General features: G+C 53.6%; 1 protein-coding gene across 1 annotated transcript; it reads left to right on the plus strand.

Annotated features, from left to right (window-relative positions):
• The first annotated feature begins 11,637 nt into the window (after positions 1 to 11,637).
• On the plus strand, positions 11,638 to 12,734 carry LOC119961529 (gamma-crystallin S-1-like). The gene is made up of 3 exons (XM_038788860.1): positions 11,638 to 11,768; positions 11,863 to 12,105; positions 12,384 to 12,734. Exons 1-3 carry the CDS (start codon positions 11,760 to 11,762, stop codon positions 12,657 to 12,659), a joined length of 528 nt encoding a protein of 175 aa, XP_038644788.1. The 5' UTR covers positions 11,638 to 11,759; the 3' UTR covers positions 12,660 to 12,734.
• Positions 12,735 to 13,132: the final 398 nt, after the last annotated feature.

Consider the following 13,132-nt stretch of genomic DNA (forward strand, 5'->3'; position numbering starts at 1 on the left):
TTTATAAACTCACAGTAAACTTCTTAATAATCATCAACACCAATCCTCTCCACAGATACAATATTCTATCAGTAAACCTGAATCTTGCCATGCATCATCCATAAGACAAAAGACCCTTTTTAACACAGAGAGCAGGTTTAAATTCACGACTGAGAGCAGTCAGCCCTTTGAAATTGCCCAATTGATCAGGAGGCAGTCTTTCGATTGCAGAGAGAGATCCTTATTCAGCTCCTTGCTTTGCCTGCAGCTATCCAGCTCTCAAAACGAAACTAAAACACTCTGTAGCAAACAGTCCAAAGCGAAAGTAAATGCAGACATACAGCCTAGCTCAACTCACTCACAGACATCACTGCAGCTATCTAATAAACACCCATTTCTTAAAGGTACTCTCGCACAACAATATAATTAGCGAGCCTGACACCCGATGCTCTGGGGCCTCAGCGATTCACCGCCTCCGATGAGTAGAGTTGAGGAATCGTAATGGTAAAAAGATCCTGTTGGGAGCTAGGTACAGGCCCTCTAGCAGTAGCCAGGAAGTTGGGGCAGAAAATAAATCAGCAGATAGTGAAAGCTGTAAAAAAGGCTATATCACAATAATCATGGAGGACTTCAATATGCAGGTGGGCTGGGAAAATCAAGTTGGTAGTGTATCCCAAGAAAAATAATTTGTGGAATGTTTAAGGGATGTTTGTTTGGAGCAGCTTGCGGTAGAGCCCAATGGGGAACAGGCAATTCTGGATTTGCTGATGTGTAATGAGGCAGGCCCTGCAGTTTGAGAGGGAGAAGATGCAATCAGATGAAACAGTATTACAATTAAATAAGGGTAACTACAAAGATATGAAGGAGGAGTTGCCAGAGTTGATTGGAAAAGGACCCGAGCAGGGAATATAGTGGAACAACAATGGCAGGAGTTTTTGGGGTGATGTGGGAGGCACAACAAAAATTCATTCCACGGAGGAGAAAACATGCTAAGGAGAGGAGAAGGCATCCATGTTGACGAGGGAAGTCAAGGGAAGCATAAAAGCAACAGAAAAAGATTAGAAAGTGGCAAGGATTAGTGAGAAGCCGCAGGATTGGGAAGCCTTTTAAAGCAAGTCGAGGACAAATAAAAATGTAATTAGGGAAGATAAGATGAAATATGAGCGCAAGCTAACTAGTAATATAAAAGAAGATAGTAAGAGTTTTGTTCAATATATAAAAGGTAAGAGAGAGGCAAAGATAGACATTGTACCACTGGAAAATGAAGCTGGATCAGTAATAATAGGAACAAGAAAATGGCATAGGAGCTGCATAATGACTTTGCATCAATCTTCACGGTGGACGACATCAGTGGGATACCAGAGCTCCCGGAGAATCAGGGAGCAGAGGTGAGTGCAGTGACCATTACTAAGGAGAACGTTCTGGGGAAACGGAAAGGTCTGAAGGTTGTTAAATCACCTGGACCGGATGGACTACACCCCGTGGTTCTAAAAGAGTAAGCTGAGGAGATTGTGGAGGCATTGGTGATGATCTTTCAGGAATCATTGGAGGCAGGAAGGGTCCCAGAGGAATGGAAAGTGGCTAATGTAACACCACTGTTTAAGAAGGGAGGGAGGCAGAAGACGGGAAAAAATAAACCGGTTAGCCTGACTTCAGTAATTGGTAAGATTTTAGAATCGGTTATTAAAGATGAGATCATGGAGTACGTGGAAGTGCATGATAAAATAGGACTGACTCAGCACGGCTTTGTCAAAGATAGGTCATGTCTGACAAATCTGTTAGAGTTCTTTGAGGAGGTAACAAGGAAGTTAAACAAAGGAGAACCAGTGGACGTGATTTATTTAGGTTTCCCGAAGGCCTTTGACAAGGTTTCGCACAGGAGACTGAAATAAGTTAAGAGCCCATGGTGTTAAAGGTAAGATCCTGCTATGGATAGAGGATTGGCTGACTGGTAGAAGGCAGAGAGTGGGGATAAAGGGGTCTTTTTCAGGATGGCAGCCGGTGACTAATGGTGTGCCTCAGAGTTCTGTGCTGGGACCACAACTTTTCACAATATACATTAATGATCTGGAAGAAGGAACTGAAGGCACTGTTTGCAGATGATATAAAGATCTGTAGAAGGACAGGTAGTATTGAGGAAGCAAGGGGGCTGCAGAAGTATTTGGACCGACCAGGAAAGTAGGCGTGAAGTGGCAAATGAAATACAATGTGGAAAAATGTGAGATTATGCACTTTGGAAGGAGGAATTTAGGCAAACACTATTTTCCAATTGGGGAAATGCTTAGGGATCACAAGTACAAAGGGACTTGATAACGATTCCGCTAAGGTTAATGTGCAGGTTCAGTCAGCAGTTAGGAAGGCAAATGCGATGTTAGCATTCATGCCAAGAGGACTAGAATACAATAGCAGGGATGTACCTCTGAGGCTGTATAAGGCTCTGATCAGACCCCATTTGGAGTTTTGTGAGTGGTTTTGGGCCCCGTAACTCAGGAATGGCCTTGGAAAGGATCCAGAGGAGGTTCACAAGAACGATCGCTGGAATGAAGAGCTTGTTGTATGAAGAACGGTTGAGGAGTCTGTGCCTCATGACCCACCACGGCATGCACCCCCGCCCCCGAACACCCCACCGAACCAGCAGCCACCCACAAGGGACCACCCAGGGCCATACCCACGGCAGCCCCCAGTGAGGGCAGTGCCAGCCAACCGGCAGCCGGGACGGGTGCCAGGACCGGGAGGCATTCATAGAGCCTGAAACCAACGGGGCAGGTGTGGGGAGGGTGGGACATGCGTGGGTGGGAGCCACAGTGCTAATGGGGGCCACCATGTCACCCATGGAACCTGGATGGGTACGGGAGTATCAAACATTCCAACATGTTGGCCTTTCACCCCCTGCAGCGAATGGCTTTTGGGCATCAACCTGCGATGCTGACTGCCTTGTCTTCGGCCGCAGCTCTGCAAGATGCCCTGTGGCAGCGTGAACGGAGGCCGCTCAGAGAGGAGGCGGAGACTGCAGCAGAGGATCAGGCTGCAGAGGGGCAGGTGGCAGTCGCACAGGCTGGAGGACCGCCTGCCCGACAGGCCGAAGAGGAGGTGCCAAGGGGGCACATCATGAGGCCCCGCATGAACTGCAACCGCATGACGTTTGAAGACCTTCCGGAACCGGCATGCAGATGGACCGTCCCTATGAGCAGAGGGACAGTGCGACACATATGCCAGATGATGGCACACCTGGCAATGCCGGGGTATGCGGGAGGACACCCACTTCCAATGGGTGTCAACGTGACGGTTGTGCTGAACTTCGATGCCATGGGGTTGTAGAGTGGGGGGGGGGGGCTCTCCAGGATTTTGCAGATATCGGTGCACAGGAACGTCCGCGCCATTAATGAGGTCCTATATGGCAATATGATCAGTACATCCAGTACCATGTGGACCGCGCCCACCAGGATGCCCAGGCAGCGGGGTTCGCTGTTGTCGCCGATTTGCCCCGGGTCCAAGGGGTGGTCAACGGATAACATGGCCGGGATTCTCCGACTCCCCCGCCGGGTCGGAGAATCTCCGGAGGGGGGGGGGGGGGGGGGGGGGGGGGGGGGGGGGGGTCGCGAACCCCGCCCCCGGTTGCTGCCGAATTCTCCGGCACCAGAGATTTTGCGGGGGCGGGAATCGCACTGCGTCGGTCGGAGGCCTCCCCCCAGCGATTCTCCGGCCATCAATGGGCCGAAATCCCGCCTGTTCTATGCCGGTCCCACTGGCGAAAATTGGAGTTGGTCCTTTACCGGCAGGACCTGGCGGCAGGGACGGGCTCCGGGGTCCTTGGGGGGGGGGGGCGCAGGGCAATCTGGCTCCCGGGGGTGCCCCCACGGTGGCCTGGCCCGCGGTCGGCGCCCACCGATCCGCGGGCGGGCCTGTGCCGTGAGGGCACTCTATTCCTATGCGACGGCCGTGTAAGCCTCCACAATGGCATGCGCGGGGATGACGTTAGCATGGTACTGGATGTACTGATCATATTGCCATATAGGGCCTCATTAACAGTGCGGACGCACCGGTGCCAAAGGCTTTCCATGCCGGCCGGCGGAGCGCAAACCACTCCAGCGCCGTCCTAGCCCCTGAAGGTGCGGAGGATTTCTGCCCGCCCCGCCAATTCCCAGAGAATCCATGTCTCTACACAAACGGGAAGAGCTACCACTCTATGAATATGCAGCAGATGTGCGACCACCAGATGCGCATCATGCACATCTGCGCCTGATATCCGAGCAGTGTGCACAAATCCTTAATACTGGAACACTCGGTGATCCCCGACATGTTTGAGGGGAACCCCCCCACATCCCCCCCACCCCCAGTTGTAGGTGACAGGGGTTACCCGTTGCGATCATGGCTGATGATGTCTATCCAGAGGTCACTGACTAACGTGGAGACCCGCTACAACGACGCCCATACAGCGACCAAGGGTGTGGTCAAGCGGTGCTTCGGAGTCCTGAAGATGCGTTTCATGTGCGTAGTCAGCTCTGGAGGGCCCCTCCAGTACTAGGAGTCTAGGAGGATTGCCTGCATCATGGTGGCCTGCTGCATCCTCCACAATATAGTCCAGCAGAGGGGGCGATGTGCTGAAGGAGGATGAGGAAGAAGGGCAGGCCTAATCCAAAGAGGAGGATGTGGGGGAGGCGAATATTGAGCAGGACATGGGACCCGGGCAGGCACGGGAGGCCGCACAATGCCATTGCCAGGGCCAGAGCGCACGGGACACCCTTGTCGCCTCATGCTTGACCGACTAGGAGTGGGAGGGGGGTTGCTGGGCAGGGGCACGGACACCACCATCCCAGCCCCACACCCCCTCACCTCGCACACCAACAATCCACCCGTATGCACATCCCCTCCATGACATATACCTGCGGCACGACGAGTTGGGGGCATTGGGTTGGCAGTGACAGCAGGTCTGGTCCATTTGTTGGAGAATGATGACAGCCCGCTCTGCGATGAGCTCCATGCTCCATATCGTATGACAACGTCTGACTCCTGCCCACAGTAGCACCTTCCACCTGGGTGATCCCTGCATGCGAGCTGGCCAGTCCATAACACGTTCCCGTCGAATCCCTGGGATGGGGGTGCTGAGGATGGTCGGGGCAGTGGGGGAGGGAAGGGAGGGAGGGGGGAGCATGGTCCACCCACAGGCCTGCACTGGCTCCCACCCCCCACTCCCCTAGCCAGCACTGACTGGCCCACCCCCACACCCATCAGACAGAGCAGCGAGGCAGGTTTGTGAACAAATATACACAGTCTGTGCCCTAGCCCCCTATAACTAAACTCTGCCCTGCACCTGTGCCAACTTTGCTGGTGTCTAGGTGGTTCCCCAGACGGTACAGCAGGAGTGGAGGTGGCCTGCTGTAACTCCTGCCCTGCGACAAGGGTCCCCGCTGGTACAAATCTCATGGGACAACCCGGTCTGGTTGGGCCCGGCTACTGCTTGGGTGTCCCGGGTGGCGTGGTGCTGCCCTGTTCTGCCCGCTGCCCACCGGATGCACCAGGGACAGGAGGGGGGCAGTCCGAGGTGCTGCGCTGTTCCAGCACCTCCCCTGAGGGGGTCTTTTCTCCCTCGCGGTGCCCGATGACCCCCGGGCTACTCCATTGGACGTAGCTGCAAGCGGAGCCATCCCCTGAGGCCTACGCCTGCAGGTGCTGGAAGCCGCCATCATCCCCTCCTGTAGTCCCTGGGTCTCTGACTGCATCTGCACTGTGGCTGGGACTGGATGTTCCAGGAGCCTGGGACCCGTCTGGGCGGCAGCTGGTTCCTGGGGCCGGGCTGCCCTCCGACCATCCGGCCCCTCAGCTGCTCCTACCTCCACCTGCTGTACCGGATGCAATGTGTGGTGCTCACCAGTGAGTGTCCCAAGAACCTCTCCACTAAATTGCCAAACCGAGGTGATGATCTCTGAGATGGGGAGGGTGCTGGAGACAGCTGTGACGGAAAGTCAATGTCCTCATCCAGGGCCGGCTCAAGGCACCGGCAACTCGGGCAGTCGCCCGGGGTGCCATGTGCTAGGGGGCGCCAGAGACTCGGGTCCCGCGCATGCGCAGTTGGGCCGGTGCCAACCAGCGCATGCGCGGTGGCCGCCCTCTCCCGCAGTCCGTCCCCTCGGTCCGCTCCCCCCCTCGGTCCGCTCCCCCCGCCCCACCTCGGGTCCCCCGCCGCCCCCCTCTCGGGTCCGCACCCCCCTCGGCCCCGCCCCCCCCTCGCCCCCCCCCTCGCCCCCCCCACCTCGGCCCCCCTCCGCCCCCCCACCCCCCTCCGCCCCCCTCCGCCCCCCCACCCCCCTCGGCCCCCCCCTCGGCCCCGCCCCCTCCCTCGGCAGCGCCCCCCCCCCTCCTTCGGCCCCCCCCCTTCCCTCGCCCCCCCCCTCGGCCCCGCGCCCCCCCTCGGCTCGGCCCCCCCCTCGGCCCCCCCCTCGCCCCCCCCCCTCGCCCCCCCCTTGGCCCCGCCCCCCCCCCCAAGGGCGCCGAAGTTCAGCTTGCCCGGGGCGCCAGCAACCCTAGGGCCGGCGCTGTCCTCATCCGACCTGAACCCCGGAGTCTCCTGAGTCTTGGGCAGAGGGCTTGTGTTCAGGCTGCTCGTCCCATCAGTGCTCTGCCATTGGTGGGGCACCGGCTCTGGCACTGGTCAGGGGCAGGGGGCAACGGATCGACCGGCCCCATCTCCGGCAGGTCCTGTAAGACACAGGATGGCATGTCTGCTGAGAGAGCGAGACGGGGGTGTCGTGGGGGGGAAGGGTATTTTTGGGTGGTGAGGGGGTGTGGGTTGTGGCGGGTGAGGGGGGTGTGGGTTGCGGGGGGTGAGGGGAGTGTGGGTTGCGGGGGGTGAGGGGAGTGTGGGTTGTGGGTGGTGAGGGGGTGTGCGTTGCGGGGGGTGAGTTGGTTGTGGATTACGGAGGATTGGGGGGTGTGGGTTGCGGGGGGGTGAGGGGAGTGTGTGGGGGGAGGGGTTGGTGTCACACATGTGTCATGGGGATCCGCAACTAAGCAGGGTCTCACTTGTTTGCCCGTCACCGACCTCCGCCTCGGCGACCTCCCTTTCCTCCGTGCCAGCGACCATGTCTAGTGCCCTCTGCTCAGGTAATGGTGATGGGCCGAGGTGTGGTGGCCCCCCTTCTCCACCTCCCGGCGGTTTTGCATGGCCTTCTCCTGGGGGCAGGGGTCAAACTCAAGCACAACATTGTTAGACGGTCCGACACATGCAACCCAGGAGTTGGGTAGATGATGGCATCGATGACCAGGGCACCCGGCCATTGCAGCTGGCATGGATGCTGGTATGTGGGGCAGGGTGGGGGTTAGGTTGTCCCTGAGAGGGAAGGGGCCGAGTTACGGGTGTGTAGGGGGGGCAGGGTTAGTGCCAGGGGCACAGCGCTGCCTACTCACCCTGGCCGCCCTGAGAGGGGTCGTGCAGGTTCTTCCTGCACTTGAGGCCAGTTTGGATCATGTTGCCCATGGCGCTGACAGTGTCTGCCACCTGCGCCCAGGCACGGTGAACGGCGGCGCCTGGTGGCCTTCCTCCCGGGACAGGATACAGGGTCATCCGCCTCTCCTCGACGGCGTCCATGAGGGTGTCCAGCTCAGCGTTCCTGAACCGTGGAGCTGCTCTCCTTCCAGCCACCTTGTTGAGTTGGACGGTGTGTGTGGGGCGATGGATCGTTTAAGTGCAGCTACAGCGTATGAGTCTCATGTGCGCCAATCACGGACCCGATGAAACCGGCTCCGTTTCACTTTGAACCGGTTGCGTTCCACGTGGCGATGGTGCTAGCCCATTGAGAGTTGCTGAATCGTACACCTGTTGCATTGTTTTTGCTGTCATAAAACACCACTGTTCCCATGCCGGCATCCGCACTTAGTCTCAAAATCAGAGAATCCAGCCCAATATCTTTTCTCTAAAATAATTGTAATACATCGGGTTTCATCGGGTCCGTGATTGGCGCACATGAGACCCATACGCTGTAGCTGCACTTTAACGATCCATCGCCCCACACACACCGTCCAACTCAACAAGGTGGCTGGAAGGAGAGCAGCTCCACGGTTCAGGAACGCTGAGCTGGACACCCTCATGGACGCCGTGGAGGAGAGGCGGATGACCCTGTATCCTGTCCCGGGAGGAAGGCCACCAGGCACCGCCGTTCACCGTGCCTGGGCGCAGGTGGCAGACACTGTCAGCACCATGGGCAACATGATCCAAACTGGCCTCAAGTGCAGGAAGAACCTGCACGACCCCTCTCAGGGCGGCCAGGGTGAGTAGGCAGCGCTGTGCCCCTGGCACTAACCCTGCCCCCCCTACACACCCGTAATACATTTTTGTTTTGAACTTGAAAATTATTTTTCGCACTTATTTTTTTGAACTCATCTGTTTGTCACCTTTGCTTTTCCTTGTATCTTTCCCAGTCACCCGTATCATTGCTTTGATTCTAGTTTTGTACGTAATTTCATCATATTAATATTGTCACTTATCTCTTTATTTATCATTGGATTTCTTTTATTGACTTACAGATGAAAAGGAAAAAGTTGGAATCTTGGGGAATGTTGTGGAGGATTGTGCCTAATTGGATAACTCATTCAAAGAACACAGCAGGTGGAGTGGGATGAACCATGATCTCCATTTTGTGATTCAATAACTCTCGGTCACATTGCTGTTTCTGAGCTTGAGGATGTCACATCTGGGAAAGGAATTTGCCATTATGTCAAAATTATGTTCTGTTTCAGTCACCCAGAGCCTCTTTCCTCCTTCACTGATTCTTGTTTGGTTCAGAATCCAGCTCCTCGCTTCCCACTTTAGAACAAACATTCTAAAAATGACTTTGATCACTCTGTCACCTGACTTTCTACTGTTCTGTTTATTGTTCTAATGTGGCTTCAGGTAAACTGAACTTGTTAAAATATGAAACTGAGTCTGGACTGTAACAACAGCCCACAACATTGCTGAGTATGCACTGTAAGAAACAACACCCCTCAGCACTGCAGCCATAATATCATGCACCAGTAGATTCAGAAACAACTTCTTTCCCGCTGTTACCAGGCTCCTGAATGGCCCCCTTATGTACTGAACTGATCTTTCTAAATCTGTATTTGCTACAGTTGTAGCACTATGCTCCGTATAGTGAGTATCACTGCAGTAATTCCTCAGGGTAGTGTCCTAGCCCCAACCATCTTCAGCTGCTTCATCAATGACCTCCCTTTCATTATAAGGGGCAGAATTCTCCGAACCCCCGCAGGGTCGGGGAATCGCCCGGGGCCTTCGTAAATCCCGCCCCCGCCGTGGCCGGTATTCTCCGCCACCCGGGAATCGGCGGGGGCGGGAATCGCACCCCGCCAGTCGGCGGGCACCCCGTGGCGATTCTCCGGCCCGCGATTGGCCGAAGTTCCGCCGCTGTCAGTCCTCTCCCGCTGACGTGGTTTAAACCAACTCTGGTGCCGGAGGGAGCAGGCGGTGCGAGCGGGCCCCGGGGTCCTGGGGGGGGGGGGGGGCGCGGGTGATCGGACCCCGGCGGGGTGCACCCACGGTGGCCTGGCCCGCGATCGGAGCTCTCCGATTGGCGGGCGGGCCTGTGCTGTGGGGGAACTCTTTTTCTTCCACCGCCGCCACGGCCTCCACCATGGCGGAGACGGTAGAGACCCCCTCCACCGCGCATGCGCCGGTGGTGACGTCAGCGGCCACAGATGCTCCGGCGCATGCGCGGACTCACGCTGAACGGTGAAGGCCGAACGGTGAAGGCCTTTTGGCCAGCCCTAACGCTGTGGCGCCAAAGACCGTTGGCTCCAGTCGGCGGAGCGGGAGCCAATCCGGCGTGGGCCTAGCCCCTAAAGGTGCAGAGAATTCCGCACCTTTGGGGAGGCCCGATGCCGGAGTGGTTCTCGCCACTACGGTACTCCGGTACGCCGGGACCCCCCGCCCCACCGGGTGGTGGATAATCCCGGCCAAGGTGAGAAGTGGGGATGTTTGCGGATCACTGCACAATGTTCAGCACCATTCGAGACGCCTCTGATAACGAAGCAGGCCATGTTCAAGTGCAGCAAGACCTGGATAATATGCAGGTTTGGGTTAACAAGTCAAGTGGCAAGTTACATTCGCACCACACAAGTGCCAGGCAATGAACATCTACTACAAAAGAGGATATAACCATCACCCCATAACATTCAATGCCATTACCATCGCTGCATCCCCCTCAATCAACATCCTGGGGGTTACCATTGATCAGAAACTGAACTGGACTAGCCATATGAATACTGTGGCAACCAGAGCAGATCAAAGGCTAGGAATCCTACGGCGGACAACTTGCCTACTGAACCCCCCTCCCCAAAGCCTGTCCACCATCTACAAGGCACAAGTCAGGAGTGTGATGGAATATTCTCCAATTGCCTGGGTGAGTGAAGATCCAGCATAACGCAAGAAGCTCAACACCATCCAGGACAAAGCAGCCCGCTTGATTGCTCCCCCTTCCACCACAGCCAAACCCTCCACCACAGACTAACAGTGGCAGCCCTGTGAACCATCTTCAAGATGCACTGCAATAACTCACTGGGGTTCCTTAAAGAGCAACTTCGAAACCCACGACTAATACTATCTAGAAGGACAAGAGCAGCAGATACCTGGGAACACCACCACCTGGAAGTTCCCCTTCAAGTAACTCACCACCTGACTTGGAATTCCTTCACTTTCGCTGGGGCAAAATCCTGGAGCTCCCTCCCGAACAACACAGTGGGTGTACCGCAGCGGTTCAAGAAGGCAACTCCCCACCAGCAACTAAGGATGGGCAATAAATGCTGGCCTAACCAGCGATTCCCACATCCCATAGATGAATAAAAAAATTGCATCACCCGATGTCTGTGTTTATGTATTTACATCATGCATTTATCGTATGTTTTATGTTTTAATTAAAAAAAATAAATTTAGAGTACCCAATTAATTTTTTCCAATTAAGGGGCAATTTCACGTGGTCAAACCACCTATCCTGCATATCTTTGGGTTGTGGGGTTAAAACCACGCCATCACGGGGAGAATGTGCAAACTCCACACAGACAGTGACCCAGGACCGGGATCGAATCTGGAACCTCGGCACCGTGAGACATCTGTGCTAATTCCTGCGCCAACGTGATGCCTGTTCTATGTTTTCATGTATGGAGCGATGTGCCTGGACTGTACTCAGAACAATACTTTTCACTGTACCTCTATACACGTGGCAATAAATCTAAATCTAATGTAAATCTAATTGCCATACAATTAAAATGTATTGCTGAAGGTTCTATCGCCTTTGGAATACAATCTGGAAGCAAAACACACAGGCATTTATGTATCAGCCATTATGTCGAGTGCTGATAATAAGTGCTGGAAATAAAGCACATTATTCTGAAAATGTACATCTGCATTGTAATCGGTTTTGCAGTCAGCTTCAGCACTTACGCTGAACTGTTGGAAACATACCTGTTGAATGTGTAATGCCAATTCTTCAGTAATGTCCATGAAAGCACTGTACAGTATCGGAAACACAATGATTCCAATGCATTGTTGCCTTCTTCACACAATTAAAATGCGACAGAGGCAAAACACATTCAGTGATACTCAGGTGCGTTAAATGGTTCTATTTAGTGTATGTGACATGTGTTTTGCTGCTTTTGTGCTGAGTTGAAACCATTGCAATCATTAAAATAACAAAAGTACAGCCCAGGGAGGCAATTCTGTCCAACATATAAATACCAAACTGTGTGAAGTGGTGAAACATAGTCAGTTACTCAGCTCAAACTCTGAGCTCAAAATGGGGAAGGCAAGGATCAATCAGAGTTTATAAATTGAATTGGAATTCTTCATAGCCTAATGTGACACGTTATTAATTTAAAAACCTGTGACTTTTTCCACAGATTATCTTTTACGAGGACAGGAACTTCCAGGGTCGGCACTATGAGTGCAGCAGTGACTGTGCTGACCTGTCCTCTTACTTCAGCCGCTGTAACTCCATCCGTGTTGAGAGTGACTGGTGGGTGGCCTATGAGAAACCCAATTACATGGGATACCAGTATGTTCTGAGCAGGGGAGAATATCCTGACTACCAGCGCTGGATGGGATTCAATGACAACATCAGATCATGCCGCACCTACCCATATGTAAGTTTCTTTTGGTGATTTTTATTTTCTGTCCAATTTTTAAGCCTAAGAAAATGATCAGTGTGCTCAACATTTGATAGGAGCTACTTCTTTGTAACAAGATTCAAAGATAATCAACCTATTGAATCAATGTTAATAAACTATCTCAGCTTTGCTCTCATTGTTGATGCATCATCTGGGCTCCGTTAAATCCTTCTTTCATAATGTTTCTCTTTTTCTATGTATAACAAATGTATATTTATTATTTAATCATTAATCTAATCTTATTTTTATTACAGAACCGAGGTGGAAACTACAAGATGAGGATTTACGAGAGGCCTGACTTTGGAGGACAGATGATGGAATTCATGGATGACTGTCCATCTGTCTACGATCGTTTCCGTTACCGTGACATCCACTCCAGCCATGTGATGGACGGTTACTGGACCTTCTATGAACATCCCAACTACAGAGGCCGACAGTACTTCATGAGACCCGGTGAATACAGGAGATACAGTGACTGGGGCGGCTACAACTCAACTATCGGATCTTTCAGACGCATGAGGGATTTCTAGTTTTTCATTGTAATGTATGATTTAACTTTATTGAATGAGCTGTCAACATAATAAATACTCTCCATTACACTGTCACCTTGTTTAAAACAGTTATTTTTAGTTCTTGGCAGAAACTGTTCAAAGTAGTACAACGTATCCAGTGGGCAGAGCAAATGTGTGGACTGATCCTCCAGAAAAACTGGGCCAGTGCCAATCATCTGCTGATCTTACTATAGTTTGTGCAGTCAACAGGAGATTATCTAATTTCTCTGGGCACTTCAGGCACATTTCTGCGAGACATAGTGCTCTGTTTGGGGGATGGGGCGGTGGGGAGTGGGTTTCAGAATTTGATGGGAGGCAGGTGGACCTGATGCCAGGAGAGAGGTGGTAACGGATCTTTGCAGCTCGGTGGATCTCGTTGGCCTTCTTCTGACATTAGAAGGAGAATGTCCTGCTGTCCTGCTGCCTGAACTAACAGCAGCTCGCACTGCCCC

Source organism: Scyliorhinus canicula, chromosome 2 (assembly GCF_902713615.1).
Source record: "Scyliorhinus canicula chromosome 2, sScyCan1.1, whole genome shotgun sequence".
NCBI lineage: Eukaryota > Metazoa > Chordata > Chondrichthyes > Carcharhiniformes > Scyliorhinidae > Scyliorhinus > Scyliorhinus canicula.

Coding starts and splice junctions, on each gene's coding strand:
- LOC119961529 (XM_038788860.1), top strand. Junction 12,106..12,383: donor CATGCCGCACCTACCCATAT/GTAAGTTTCTTT, acceptor TTTTTATTACAG/AACCGAGGTGGAAACTACAA.